The 15,942-nt window shown below is 40.8% G+C and overlaps 1 protein-coding gene across 4 annotated transcripts; it reads right to left on the bottom strand.

The window, feature by feature from the left end:
- Nucleotides 1-173: 173 nt before the first annotated feature.
- LOC117944839 (bromodomain-containing protein 3-like) lies at nt 174-15,413 on the bottom strand. Of its 4 annotated transcripts, none has more exons than XM_034872016.1 (12): nt 15,277-15,413; nt 11,290-11,573; nt 9,317-9,428; nt 8,493-8,630; nt 8,178-8,322; nt 7,066-7,235; nt 6,407-6,802; nt 5,937-6,065; nt 5,652-5,858; nt 5,201-5,433; nt 4,769-5,067; nt 174-2,139 (listed from the first exon to the last, which is right to left on the bottom strand). In XM_034872016.1, exons 2-12 carry the CDS (start codon nt 11,379-11,381, stop codon nt 2,021-2,023), a joined length of 2,040 nt encoding a protein of 679 aa, XP_034727907.1. In that variant the 5' UTR covers nt 11,382-11,573; nt 15,277-15,413; the 3' UTR covers nt 174-2,020. The 4 variants fall into 4 exon arrangements, with proteins under 4 accessions (XP_034727907.1, XP_034727908.1, XP_034727906.1 ...); XM_034872017.1 differs by having other exon boundaries at nt 6,407-6,799; nt 14,965-15,409; XM_034872015.1 differs by having other exon boundaries at nt 14,965-15,408.
- Between the last annotated feature and the right edge of the window lie 529 nt (nt 15,414-15,942).

The following is a 15,942-nucleotide window of genomic DNA, read 5'->3' as shown; positions in this document are numbered from 1 at the left end:
CCCCCCCCCCCCCCCCCCCCCCACTGTTGACCCCAGGGACAGACAGTAGGTTGTGGGTTTGGGTTGCAGGACCAGCAGAGGACAGGTTTTTGGTCTCAGAGGGTTTTTACTTTCAAGTAAAAGAAGAGTTTGGAACCTGGATCCTGTGTGTTTTTGTTGTTTTTTTGTTTTTGTTTTTTTAATCAGAGCACAAATTAGCTTTCATTAGCACATTCATTATACAAATTATCCATCAGATTTTCAATTGATTTCCTTTCTTTTAAATTAAAAAAAAAAAGTCCTGCAGAGACTTGAAAGTTGTTGCAGAGAAAGAAATCCATCCCAGTCCCATTCTATTGTTAAAGCTAAAGTTAAAATAAGCGTGCTGATGCAGTTGAGACTATTTCTGAAAACGTTTGGTGCGTTAAAGAACTGAATCTTTGTTTTGGACTTCTGGTTGGAAAAACATGTGAAGATGTAACCTACGACTAAGAAACTAAGAGGGATGTTTTTCATGATTTTCCGATATTTCTAAAACTAAATGAAAGAACATAACTAATGAAGACAACAATTGTTAGGTGCAGCACCAGTTTAAACCAGCTTTACATCACATTAAAGAATAACAAAATGCCTCCTTTTAGCTTGACCAACACATATTCAATAGATACAAAGACTCTGCAGTTAGCAGACAACTAATGACCATCTTCTTCTGTCACAGATTTAATAAGTGGAGCTGTCTACGGCAGCAACATAACACACCTCTGACCAAACTACTGTCATCTCTTATCACAAATCCATACTAGAGACGGACATATGACACCAGATCTGAGGTCAGTTTGACATCCAGAATCAGTATGCGACTTGTGCGTTGAGCAGGAAGAATTGACTTCTGTTTTAAATGTGTCTATGGGACCAGACCAAAGACACATCAGAGGCAACACAATCATTTTATAGACATCTTTTGGTCTTTAAAAGAATAACTGGATTTTCACTGGAAAAAGAAAAAAAAAAAACTTTCATTACAGTGAACAATGCAGACTTAGACCAGAATGACAAATTGACCATACTGACAGTTTAATCTGGTGGATTTAAAGTTCAGATACTCTTTAAAGAAAATAAACACACTGAGTGGATCTAAAAGTAGATTATTTAAGATATTTTCTCTGCAGCAAGTTTCAAGCCCATTAAAGTTGATTTGTGGACTTCATAAAGCAAAGAGTTGATGTTTGAACATAATTGATCAGGACTGGGTCATCTCCAATCTGAAGTTAAACAGTTTCACTTGTTACAGATTTACTGCAAATCTGAACTACACTCTAATGTAAGAACTTGATTGGCTCCCATGTGTCCCATGATGCTCCGAACTTTGTCAAACAGGTGTTTCTACCTTGTGGACCAAAGGTAGCTCTTCGAGTTCAACTTCCATTCAATCAATATCCAAAACCTTAATCGGAGTAAAACCCACTGAGATCACCTCCTCCTCCATGATGCTCTATAGATGCTTCTGGAATGTTTTTAGAGGTCAGGGGTCACAGCCGGCCGTCCAAGGAGAAGAAGAAAACCTCCATGGCAACGATGCTCGAGTGTTGTGTGAGAGAAGATCAATACGACTCTCAGACAGCTCGTCTCTCCACCATGTCTCCCTCCCTTCTTGTTCTCTTGCTGGGAAGTTGTTTCTTTCTTCTTCCCTTCTATCTGTCGGCATTCCTCCAGAAAAAAAAAACGACACTACGAGCTAAAAAACAGGGCAGCCTATTTACATACAGTCTCCAAGTCTGGGCGTGTGGGCGCGTGTGGTTGTGTGTGTATGTGTGTGTGTGTTGTAAGTTCAGAGTGTGTATCTCTGTCTTTTGTTTGTGTTTGTTCAGGATGGAAGTTTACATGGATGTGTGCGTTAATGTATATATGAATGTATTAACTTTATAGATTGAGCTGTGTCTGTGTGTGTGTATAAACCTCTGTGTGTGTGATCAGTGTGTGTGTTCAGTAACTTGTGTGTGTGTGTGTATATTGTGTTTGGGTACTGTGTGTATGTGTGTGTTCAGTCTGTGTCGGAGGAAGAGGAGGTTCCTGTTGAGGAGCTGTCATCAGAAGAGGAAGAGGAGCTGCCACTCAAACGACTAGCCCCGCCTCCCGAGGCCCCACCTCCAGCTGCCTTCTCTGGAGGGAGAGAAAGACAGGTAGGGAGAGAGAGAGACAGGTCAATAAACAGATATAGGTCTTAAATTTGACCTGCTAACTACAAGAAACCCTGTGGCAGAAATGTGCAACCCTGTAGTGCCGATGCCATACCTAAGTAGGACATACTAGAGCCCTGCACAGGCTTAAAGTCTCTGCCCAGGGCCTTGTCCAACAGCTTATCAGGATTCTCAGCCCGAGCTCAACTGGAGCCCGTTTTTTCATTTCCTCCTGCCCCTAACACAGCCTATTAGCTACCATAGCAGCCATTACAATAGTTCAGTTTTGTTTTTAATGGTAAAGTGGATATACATGTTAAGATGTCTCGTCACTCCAAAAACGAAACCTAGCATTCAGCAAGTTTTTTTTTTTTTTTTGCAAACCCAAACAAAGGCTCTGATTGGCAGATCCTTGTCAACCCCCAACATTAATATCCAAGTCCTTCATCACACAATCAGTGAGACTTTTGTTCAAGTTTTCCTCGCGCACACATACATAACACACCCGTCTATTTCATCAAAAACCCTACGCAGAGTTGCAGTCTAACACGCTTCTCTGCTCCTCCATTCCAGGAGTTACCTAGTCAAAACCCCATAGTGACGGTGTTTTTCCCCCCCCGACCATCGAAATTATCTAAATAAAAGGTAAACAGAAAAGGAGCGGAGCATGAAAACCTCAATAATTAAAACCACTAGTGCAATAGTGCATAAGAATAGGATAATTAGATGTGGACTCTTGAAACTCAGAAGTCTCTATTCTAAAAGGTGTACTAGTAAATTAATTAATATCAGATTATAATATTGATTTGTTTTGTATTACTGAAACCCGGCTGGGTGATGGAGAATGTTAGTCTAAATGAATCCACCCCCCCCTAGTCATATTAATACTCACATCCCACGAGAGACAGGCCGTGGAGGTGGAGCTGCAGCTATCTATGATTCTGGTCTACTAATCAGCTCTAAACCTAAATTAACTCATTTGAAAGTCTTGTTCTTAGTCTTTCACACCCAAATTGGAAAGCACTGCAACCAGTTCTATTTGTCATAGTGTACCGAGCATCTAGTCCATACTTTTTGCAGAGTTTTTGTCAAATTTAGTCCTTAAAAAGGAGGACTGCTATGCTAATTTCAGTCCCTCCCAAATCGATTGCATTGTTGATTTGACAGGCTCGCTGCAAATGACACTCGACTCTGTTGCCCCTCTAAAAAAGAAGATAATAAAAGCGTTAGCTCCATGTTATAACACTGAAACTAGCAAATTAAGCAAATGTGGGGGAAACTTGAGAAGATTTGGCATTCCACCAAACTGGAAAATTCTTGTTTAATTTGGCAAAATAGTCCTAAAACTTTTAGGAAGGCCCTCCGTAATGCCAGAGCAGCGTACTACTCGTCATTAATAGAGGAAATTAGGAACAACCCCAGGTTTCTTTTGAGCACTGTAGCCAGGCTGACGGAAGGTCACAGCTCTACTGAACCAAGTCTTCCCATAGCTCTTAGTAGTAAGGCTTTATGAGATTCTTCAATGATAAAATTATAACTATTAGGAACAAAATTCACCAAGAATTCCCTTTAACTGGCACTGGCTTATCTCTAAACTCAGGAACCTTAGAAACAGCTGTATATGTTTAGACTGCTTTGCTTCACTTGATCTTTATCAATTTAATTCAATTATGTCTTTATCTAAACCATCCACCTGTCTCTTAGACCTCATCCCGACTAGGCTACTTAAAGAAGTTTTACCATTAGTCAACAATTCTCTACTAGATATAACCAATCTGTCTTTATTAACAGGCTATGCACCACAGTACTTTAAAGTAGCTGTAATTAAACCTCTTCTGAAAAAAATGTTTTAGCCAACTATAGAGCTATTTCCAACCTTCCATTTCTCTTTAAAATTCTTGAGAAAGCGGTCTTCCAACAGCTGTGTAATTATTTGCATGGCAACAGCTTATTTGAGGATTTTCAGTCAGGATTTAGAGTTCATCATAGCACAGAGAAAGCGCTTGTGAAAATTACTAATGACCTCCTAATTGCATCAGACAAAGGACTTCTCTGTACTGGTGTTATTAGATCTTAGTGCTGCATTTGATACCATTGACCATCACATCATATTACAAAAACTGGAACATTTAATTTGCATTTAAGGAACTGCTCTAAGCTGGTTTAAGTCTTATTTATCAGATTGATCTCAGTTTGTACATGTTAACAATGAATCCTCCATGCACGCCAAAGATAGTCATGGAGTCCCACAAGGACCTGTGCTCGGTCCAATCCTGTTCACTTTGTATATGCTTCCTTTAGGCAACATTCCTAGCTCTTCATGGTCAGGCACCATCTTATCTTAAAGAGCTCATAGTACCTCACTACACTACCAGAGCACTGCACTCATATCCAAGCAGCGCCAGGATGATGCTCAATGGGAGACGAGGTATTACCCAAGTGTGACAAACATTATGTCAGAGTGTTGCAAAGGTCAAGTACAATAAGTGCAATAAAGACCAAATTTCAGCATGACAGAAGACCATTGTGTAATAGTAGTCTATAAGTACTCTTCAGTATTTTCACCATCCTGATGTATGGACAATAGTAGTATATTAGTTCTCTGTACTTACGCAGTAGCTTCCTCTGCTTCTTCTGAAGGCAAGATTTGACGTAGCGCTCCAACTCTCGAAGTGTGGAGGGTTTGAGGGTTTCAAAGTCGATTTCAATCTCGTCAGGGTTGGAGTCCCTCAGCGACGGTTCTCTGGACTGGATGATGTGGACGACACGGCCCAGCTTCTCCCCCGGCAGCCTGTTAATATCCAAACTCAGCTGGCGCTTCTCGTCATAAGACATCGGCAGTGATGACTCCTCGCCATCATCTCCATTAGCCGAGCCACCGCCCGACACCTTACTACCTTTCTTAGGTTGCCTGGAAACACATGCAGAGTCCCTCTGATTAGTAAAACTCTAAATTTAAATTCCCAACATAGAGTATGAAAATTTTGTTTTAAAATATTCACCTTTGATTTCAAGAAAAGGGGAACTAATTGATTTAATCGTACCTCGTGGCGGTTACCGTGCTGTTGGCTTTCCTGGCTGGCGCTTTCTTCTGGTTGGCAGGTTTGGGCTGCTGAGCGGCAGCCTTGGGCTTCTTTTCTTCCTCCATCTTGCCCTTGTTCCCTTTGTCTTTCTCCTTTTCTTTCTTCTTCTCCTTATCTTTCTTCTCTTTTTTCTTCTTTGGCTTGCTGACTGGAGCCTGGGATAGGACGGCCAGCTGCTCGTGCACCGCCTTTAACTGGTGGAATATACTAACTATGAATACCTTTAACATCTTATCAATATTTAGTAACGCCTTCAGCTGGTAAACTATTCTAGAAATTGATCTAAAAATCACATCAGATCAGTAATTTTATATCAAAAATAACAATTGAATACAAAATTAAAACAGAATTTCTCAACTTTCATTACATCTACAATGATATTAAAAAAGAAGAAAACCAGGATGTTCTTGACCTGTGATTGGTCGGCAGCACCAACCTGCTCCTGTAGCTCAGCCAATCGCGTGGCTCGCTCCTCCTCTGAGTCGGACGATTCGTCGGAGGAGGAGTTGTTGCTGCTGTCAGAGGAGGCGGTGCTTTTACTGACCAATGGTGTTGTAGATGGGACCGATGCTTCGAGGCCCTCATCTGGGATCTTAGCAAAACGCATCTCAAACACATCCTGGGGGGAGGGGGGAGTGTTAAATAACTACCAACAAATGAGGTTATGGTTCTGGAAGGTACTAGAGGTTTTGCATACCTGCAGCTTGCGGGCCATGGCCACCACCTCGTGGTCTGGAGGATTGTATTTGTAACAATTGGAGAACATTAACCTGACATCAGTGGCAAAACTTTGAGGATCACTGTACTCTGCTTTATCCATCTTTTTCTGTTGGGATGGAGAGAGGGGAGAAACATTAAAAATGAAGAATAAAAAAGTCAAGGTTGGCAGCTCTATGAAGGTTACAGAATCGTCTCTACATTAAAACGAGCACCATCTCCTGTGCAGTGGTGTGAATGCGGTGGTAACACACCAAAGAATGCCCCAACAAAGGTCATAAAAGGCTAAAAGCAAACATGTATGTAGAATTAAAGGAAATGCACTTAACAAGTTAGACCCCAGGCTGCATAATACATAGTATATTGTTTTATTTTACCAGAATACTGAAATGGGGTGTTGTGATGTCATGGAAGTGTGTTTTGCATGTGATGCTGTCATGTAAGCATTACCCGGACAGTGCTGAGGTCCATGGGGTGTTTGATGATGTCATGGTAGTCGTGCAGCTCCAGCGCCTCTGCGTCCACTGGCTTGTAGAAGGGCCAGGCATAGGCAGCGTGTTTCTTAGAGAGCATCTCCTTCAGGATGGCGTCGCAATGTTTCATCTGCTCACCCAGCTTATCGGCCTTACTCCTGCCGACTCCCCCTCCGCCGCCTCCCACCTCAACCCCTGGCACCTCCTCAACCGTCTCCCTGCGGGCCTTGGCGGGTCGGGCAGCGGCCTCGCGGCGGGACAAGCCTAGTTTGGCCGGTTTGGTGTCCTGAGCGGATGGAGAGTCTGCACGGCCGGCAGAGATGGCCGATGTGGTGGGAGTGGTGGTGTCGGCTTTCCTCTTCACACCTTTCTTCTGTTTGAGACACACAGGTATGACGACAAGCAGGGACACACACACACAAACACAGGTTAAGAGAGATAGATGGAAAGACAAAGTTTCACAGATGGAGACAGACAGAAAGAGAGAGAGAGAGAGAGAGAGCGAGAGAGAGAGACACGTACAGACAAGGGTAGCAAGACGATCTCAAAAAGAGATGATAGGTACACAGAGACAGCTGGAGACAGATAGACGGACAGAAAGGTTATCTTTTATATTTTAGGTCACACATCTGTTACCTTTACAACAGGCTGTGCAGACGGCATCATGGTTGCCGAGGGCTGTGGGGCAGAGACAGGGGGTGTGGTCTGGACAGGTGTGGGCGTGGTTGAGATGACAGGTGTCTGAGAGGGCGAGGGAGAGGGGTAGGAGGGGGGTGGGGAGGCTGAGGACTCAGCCTGCTGGCTCACTAAGAGACACAGAGAGAAATGTATTGTTAGTACTGGAATTAGGAAATACAGTAATATATAAAACACTTTTTTTTTTAAATTCTACATTGAGATTTCACCAACAACTAACAATAATTTTGAGATTTTACTACAGCTTCAGCCTTACCACCTGCACTCTACGATTCTATATAGCGCTCAACTGCAGTAATACTATAGAACTGTATGTTCTATCTATGTATGTTTGATCATCTGAAATACAACCCCATTACAAATTAACACAATTTTGTTTAGCAGCAGACATATACAGGGACACGTACACAACGAAACTGACTTAGATATCAATTGACAAACAACGCTGAGTGCTTCTCAAGTTGTCATGTTGACACACAGGGAGGGAGATTCTCCCCCACAGTCAGACTGTCATTTCCCAGTAACTTTTTGTTGCAGTTCTGTCAACGCTGCTTTAGTTAGGCCAACATAGTTCCAAGAGTGCTTGTAAAATGCAGAGCTCTTTTTTTTTTATTTAATAGTATGTTTAAAAGTAGTAGCAAGGACTGTAGTGCAAGCCCCTGCCTCCACAAGCCAGTTGTTTAAACAAAGTGCAGAGACAACGCAACACCACCTAGTTTTCACTCATCAAAAAGAGGAAGAAAGGAGTAAGAGAGTGCAGCAGAGCGCGAGACAGTGCTGCATCTTAACGGAGTGATTTCTGATTCTGAGCAATTTACGTCAATTATAATGACCGTATGAACAAAACTTTGGACCAAATATAAGACAGTTTGTGTTTTTTTGAATGTCATAGGCTTTTTATGTACCTTGTTAAAAAGGGGCTATTTAAAAAGGTATTCCAGTACTTCATTTTTTCCCTTCTAAAAATTCAGGCACCTTGTGCAGACCCGAGCACTACAGTAGTACTCCATTAAATACCTGCAGTAGTAGCCGTATTAGTACTGCAGTATTACCTGTAGTAGCAGCAGCGGGTTTGCTCTTGCTCTTGCCTTTGGGAGCTGGCGGGAGCAGAGCAACTTCTTCCTGGGGCATCTGAGCAACTTTTTGCAGAAAGATTTTCTCTAGAGCCTGAGCCATGAGGACGATGTCATCTGTAGGCTAAAACACACAAATAATCCTTCAGCAAAATCTAGTGGCAGCCATGAAATCTTCCATTTGTCACCACCTGAACTGATCACAAAGATCACACCTGAGACAGCAGGTATCAATAAAACACTATCGATTTCATCTTTTAAGCAGAAAATGACATACTGCAGTAACGTGTGTACCTTGTTGTAGATATAACAGTTGGTGAACATGGTGTTGAAGTCCTGCATGGCCTCACTGGCACTCCAGTAATAATTGTTCTCCAGACGTTTCTTGATGGTTCCCATGTCCATCGGGTTCTTAATCACCTTGTGGTAGTCCTGGAAACATGGATGATGTTAGCTTAGATTAGTATGAAGACTGGAACAAAGAGAAACAGCGACTCTGTATCCCACTCTAGTCTCGTTTTGCCAGACCCTCCTCCAAAGCTCTCTGAAGGAGGGTCTGGCTACTCCACACCAGGCTTGTGCACAATTCACAACTGAATTGAGAATGACTCCTAAATTTTACTGTGTGTAAACATTCATCCCAGATTCTCCAGCAGAGTTTCTAACAGGTGTACAAAGTACTTAATATAACTTTCATAACTACAGACTTCGGTATAAAATATATGGCGTCAAACCGTTCTAAAAATGTCTATAATTTAAAAAAAGTTATACCTTTTCTTTTGTGATGTCAATAAACCAGCAGCCAAACTGTGCTCAGCAATATTTACGTTCTGATCCATAGTGTTCATTTTGCACTTAAGTTCTTAATAAAATGAGAAAATACTCAGTCTTTTCAATTCTTTAATGCATTTAATTCCACTTATTGCCATTTAAATTCAACTTCCAGTGGGTTGGAGTCAATTCAAATCCCAATTCATGAATTGAATGGAGGGCAATTCTGAAATTCTGAATTTTATACACAAGCCTGCTCCACACAGGCGCAAACCCGGAAGTGTTTTCTCCCCCACAGCTCCTACTACTTGTTGTTGAACAGTCGTCAGGTGTGGGCAGTGACTTACTGCCAGGCAAAGTTTGATGGCATCGACAGGTTGGTAGAAAGGCCAGGCAAACTGATGCTTCCACAGAGTCTTCACCACCACATTCTGCATGTACTGCAGCTGGTTGGTCTTTCTGATGGGCACAAACACACAGAGCACAACATAATGTTCACCTCCTGCTTTCACCACTGTGGACGAAGCGGCGTCAAACGCCCATTTTCATTGTTGGTACAGTTTGTTTGGCTGATGTTGAACATTGGTTGACAGAATAAAGCAAAAATTAAACAGAGTTAACAACAGACATGCATCAAAAATATTTGCCATCATCACAAGATATTTACTTCAATTCAGTTTTATTTATAGTATCAATTCATAACAAGAGTTATTTTGAGACACTTGATCTAATAATGCCGATGTTCATTGTTCCCTTAGATCGTAAGTAAATATTCAAAAATATATTATTTGACTAAAAAGCTAATTGTACATAGATTTACAGTGATCACATTTAAATAATACGTGTACAGTGTTTCCTCTGTTGATTTTATTGTGGCAGCACGCCAAGGCAAAATTTCTGCCGCCACGATACCTGAAATAGGGCAGATGCATAATGTAGTCGTGGTTGCTTTTTAAATGATCCTGCTGACATAATGCACCCCCGCTGGCTACAACAAGTAGAAGTATTCAGAGGTTATTGGGTCTGTCCAGTGTAACTCCACATACTTTTGATGAAGTTTATTGTCAAATCGTTCGCTTTCTTCCGAGTCGACTATTAAACGAACAGCTTCACCAAAAACGTCACCGCAAGAGATGGCTTAGAAACCCAGACACCAAAATGAAGGTAGGGAATAAATAACTACGACTAACATTTCAAGAAACATAAACAGGCTACCCAGCTAACTGTTACTGATCTCACAACGTGACCTTTTGTCCAAAGACAGTGTTGCCGAGAGTGAAACGGAGACTAGGAAAAGGCGTTCAGGTAGTGTGTTGTTAGGATGGCTACAGTAAATCATAGGCTCCTGTTATCTAAAATAAGCTCACTATCTAAATTTTTCAACAATGTGGATGAGGTCGTTATAATTGGACGGCCTGCAGCTTCAAGCACAATTCGTGATTAGTTTGGATGCAAGCGTTACATTTAGATAGACAGGAGTCTGAACAGTGATGGCTGCGCTGCAAACACACACACGGTATGTTACAACACGCACCACATGCACCAGACACTTATTACTGTAAGTAGGACACAATATAACCTAAAGTTAATATGTATCAAAACCCACTCACCTGTCTACAGGCATACACATGTAGGAAGCAATATATTTCAATCTGATCTGTCTGGCAGTCCACTCTTGTTCCCCCCTGTTTACACAAGCACAGCTCTACTCTAATCTAAAAAGCGAATTTTGACAAACCAGCAAAAACAAAAGCTGTCTGTTTATAGTCCGTTTATCTTCGTTTTTTACTAATCTTAAAATTTCTACAAATTCTTGTAAACTTAACTGCTGGCTAAACTAACCATCCTCACCGCTGGAGCATTTATGGATTTATTATAAGCCAAAACAAACCAAGGTTGCTATTTAATATGCACATTCACATCTTCATTCTTGATGATGATGCTGGTTGTATTCTGGCCCTTGGCAAAATGTAAATGATGACCCCTGATCTAGGACTAGGTATGCGCAATGAAAAAAATGTGCACAATGATACAGTATTAGGCCTAGGCTCAGTTTGTTATGATTGAAAATATGATGGTATATACACTCACTGACCACAATATTAAGAATACCAGTTGTACCATAAAATAGGTTGAGAAAGGGGGGGTTGCTCTTCGAACAGACCTGCCCCCGCTAAAGGAAACACTGCCTGTAGGTCCATTAACATTGGCCAGAAATGAAATTTAAATATTATGGAGTTAACTGATGCCCCTAATGTTAGTTAACTGCTGAAGCAGAATGAGAAATGTGATTTCTGAAGGAGTCTCAAGTGTTTCTTACCTGCCAGGTTTGGTGGGATTGGTGACCTCAGGTGGGGCCGGGTTGGTAAGGGTAGGGGGGCTGGGGGGCGCAGCCTCAGGCGCGTCCGACATGGTGGACGGCGGTGACGCAGCAATGCACTGTGGGACGGCAGTGTCTGACCTGAAGGTGAAAAAACAACTCCCTCTGTGGTGTGAGGGTGTGTGCGCACACAGGTGTGTTTAAGTATGTTCAGTTCAGGTGTTGTTGGTGTCGATTCTTCAGCTCAATGTTTCCCCCGTGGAGACAAACTCCCATCGCACAACCTGAGAGAGAGAGAGAGACACATCGTTAGCTCTCTCTTCTGTTGATGACAATCAGAAAATTCATTCATTAAATATTTCTACTTTCAAACAGAAACTGTAGCGGTTTAGTACACAAAGCAAAGTTTTAGTATTTGAATACTTTGTGTTTCATTATTATACATAACGCAAAAAAATCCAGACTAGTAAATAAAATAAGCAATAGTAATCTCACATTATTCATTTATGCATGAACATTATAATTAGTTATTGTTGGTAGGAGCACTGTTTATTTTGTGTGCGTGTGTGTGTGTGTGTGTGTGTGTGTGTGTGTGTGTGTGTGTGTATAGAGGCGGGGTGCGGGCCTAGGTGCGGCGCTGTCACAGGTACTGAAATCGACATACAGACAGAAGGAAAATCATGTCTAGGCTTGCCTCACTTCCTCCTGACGCTTGAGCTGTCATCTAACGTTCAAAGCACTAAAACTAAAAATCATTAGAACATGTGAGTGCTAGAAACTTGGCTGCAACTATCGGATGTCAAAAAAGTCAAGCATCTGAAAGAATTTCAAAATTTGCGGTGATGAAAAAAAAAGTGCCAGATATACCAAAGGAAATGGGCATATTACAAATTAAAAAGTTTGGAAAATCACCTGAAAACTGTAAGTAACACCTTACCCTTGATCAAATATGCTTGCTAGGCCTTTTAAATTGTATACACAGTGTGTGTGTGTGTGTGTATATATATATATATATGTATATATATATATATATTATATGCATTAAGTTGCACAGAGGCTGACTAGCCTGCCATGCTGACTGACAGCAGTTAACTAGACCTAAGTTAAAGTTAACTAAGCTAAATCATAGCTCACCCACCAACAACAGTCCATAGACTGGCTGATGTATGTATCGGTGGGCCACACACCCACACACCCACACACACACACACACTTTAGAAATGAGGGAATATCAATATAAATGACGACAGCACTGAGAAATCTACCCTTTAGTAAAAATTACATCCAACGTTGTAGTTTGTATTAAACGATTTCAGATAATATTGCAAACTTTGGACATGGTTTTGTTTATGTGGGTGTAATCAAATAATCACTAACAGATGATAATCTCCTCAGGTGTAGTTCACTTGTATTAACATCGTGGTTTTTACAAACATCACAGACTAAGGATCACCAGATCATGTCAATAATCATAAAACTTTATATATTGTTTAAATATGTAAGGGCTGTACCGAATAGCTCGAAGCTTCATAATATTGATATTCAAATCCTAAATCAACATTTGAATGCTGCGCAGCTTTTTTAGTCTATTTTTTAGTTCATTCATTCTCTTTAAAGCTGTTATTTCTGCATTGTTGCAGATAGAGATTAGGCTGCACTGACATTATCAGGGGCTGCATAGGATTGCTTCAAATCTGTGTGAACCAAACATTTCCAATAACTCAAAATCTATTTAAAAACATGTTGCTTCATTCCATATTTGTTGCGTTTAGTCTTTAAAAAAACTTGTTGGGTTTGTCAGACACAAAAAGACACATGAAGGAATCACCTAGCACATTTGTCACAGTTTTCTGACACTTTAATGTACTACTTTATTACTTAGCTTTTAAAGAAAATTTTGGAAACAATAACTGTTAAGAGTAAGACTAAAATTAACAAAAGTATTGTTAGAAACATGCTGAATCTTCAACTTTGTGTTTCTCTCTTTAACCTCACAGTTGATACATATGAGAAGCTGAAAACTAAATTTTTTGTACTTTTGCTTAGAAATTATCATTGATTGATCAGAGATTGCTGATGTTTAACTTGCAACTAATAAATCTGACTATATATTTTGTTTGCCGTATATTTACAACTAAACACTGGAATCATTTGCAAACAACATTTCACAAAGTCAAAGCCATATAAAAAGGCCATAAATTAGAAAATCAGACACACCACGTTACTGTCTTAAACTCACTCTAAAGGATCAAATTATTGGTCAATGTGAATATTTTCTCAACTCATCAACAAACAGTTCAGTGAGTCTATGAAAAAATGTCAATCCAAAACTCAATCATTTCACCGTCATTTATGAGAAAGATGAGCAGTAAGTCGTCATATTTGAAAAGCTCGAACAGCACATTTCAACAATTGTAAAAAAAAAAAGTTATCACCTGATACTTTCAGCTACAACAACTAAAAAAAATTGACACACATTACTGTCATCTGACTTTAGAGCTCTGTGTGTTTGTGTGAAAACGAACCCCCCTCTGGGTCAATAAACACTGAAGGTACACATTCATCCCAAATTCTCCAGCAGAGTTTCTAAAAGGTGTACAAAATACTTAATATAACTTTTATAACTACAGACTTTGGTATACAATATCTGGCGTCAAACTGTTCTAAAAATGTATATAATTTAAAAAAGTTATACCGTTTCTTTTGTGATGTCAGTAAACCAGCAGCCAAATTGTGCTCAACAATATTTACGTTCTGATCCATAGTGTTCATTTTGCACTTAAGTTCTTAATAAAATGAGAAAATACTCAGTACTTTTAATTTGCCAAGTATTCATGTGAGAATACAAATAGGCTTACAAGATGGCTATTTCATATAAACTAACTGTGGATCAAATTACCAGAAAACATGCTATATCGTGATATATATCGTTAGAGATATAATAATTACTCAATACCTAGATTTTGGCCACATCGCCAAGTCCTATTTGCAACATAAAAGTGATGAAATAAGATAAATCACACTGCATATTGAGTACTTTTACTTTTGGTACTTTAAGTATATTTTAATAATACTTCTGTACTATTAGTATTACTTAAGGAAGATGTTGAATGCGTAACTTGTTACTGACAAGTAACTTGTAACTCTTTCTACTTCGACTACATTACATGAGTCAGTCTTTATCCTCTATAAATCACCAACAACGGTCGCGCATGAATACCTGCAGCAGTACTTCAGTTCAGCGTTAACTTGCAGCTCTTCTACTACAGAAGATAACCTTTAACGTTTCCTGCCGGTCACATTGTCTCTAAACAGTCCGCTCACAGTGAAGTCCTGCACGGATCAACAGATGTTATAGTCCGACGGCTACTCGGTCTGCCTGCATGCTGCGGTTCAGCGGCTAACGAGCGAGCTAGCTGCTAACAGACACCGCTGAGACCAACAAACTCAACAAATTCCATCATCAGCGACACCTTCCACAGCCACACACCCTCCCCCAGTTATTTACTGCTGAATTACACATAAAACCCCGCGCTAACTGCTCCACCTGCTAAGGTATGGATGTTTTGCAGGATAACGAAACATCCCATTTATCTTGCTTTAAAAAGATGGCGGGCAAGCCAAGGCAAAATATGAGCTAGCTAGGTGGCTAGCTAATTGAGCTAGGCTACTTACCAAAGACGTAAATGTCGTTAATATTAAATAATACCGTCCGTGTAGGTATGTGAGCGTGGGTTGAAGGGGGTATCTTGACTTTTGTTTGTTATAAGACGCACACCGAGTAGATTAATGCGCTCACAGATCCAATCTTTGCAGATGTTACCGCTCGGTGTTTGGCTAGCTAATAAGCCGTTAGCCTGTTAGCTTGAGCTTTGTCTGAAGGCGCCGAGCGGCCAGCCAGGCTCCGACACATACAGAGAAATTTTGCACACCCTCCGCTCAGTTTAACCTCTAACCCCCCGGTACCGGTCAGAGAGGCGTGTTTACTTTGTGTCTCGGTCCTCCGGTGCGTCCAGCGACGGGCTCCGGTCAGTTTTCTTAAAGATTTTTTATTTAGCGAAGTAGCATAATAGATGAGTTATCAGCTGTCTACTGTCTGCGCATGCGCAGTGGCGAGCAGCATCATAGATGTTGTTGTGGTTGGATTGGCTGGCTGGATGGTGAGGTGTTGTGATTGGCTCCGGTGTATTTACGGGCTATGATTTGTTGCTGGGGGATGTGAAGTGCTGTGATTGGCCGTTGATTCAGTTGAATTGCAGGGACTGGCGGGCGTGATTACTGGGCGGCTGTGATTGGCTGGGAAGGTTTACCTGGTTCAATAGGGCGAAGTCACCCAGCAGGCAGAGAAGGCACGGTTTGCGCTGCAAAGATTTGCTGATGAATTTACTTAATTCATAACTGAACTTTATATCGATCCATTAGACTGTGTTCAGTCATATGACCCAACAGTGACAAACTGGGGGATTCAAACAAGAACATTTTGTGATACAAACACACATTTATTGGGATATTCTTTCAGTATTTAAGACGTGTGTCATTGGTTTCTTATTTTCATTCAACCTTTAGAAAATATGTAATATGAGTTAAAAGGTTTATCTTGTGGTTTCAAGCGAACAGCTGAAAATGTGCCAAAAGAAACATTATGACTTTTTT

Source organism: Etheostoma cragini, chromosome 5 (assembly GCF_013103735.1).
Source record: "Etheostoma cragini isolate CJK2018 chromosome 5, CSU_Ecrag_1.0, whole genome shotgun sequence".
NCBI lineage: Eukaryota > Metazoa > Chordata > Actinopteri > Perciformes > Percidae > Etheostoma > Etheostoma cragini.
This window is presented reverse-complemented; position numbering and strand designations above follow the sequence as displayed.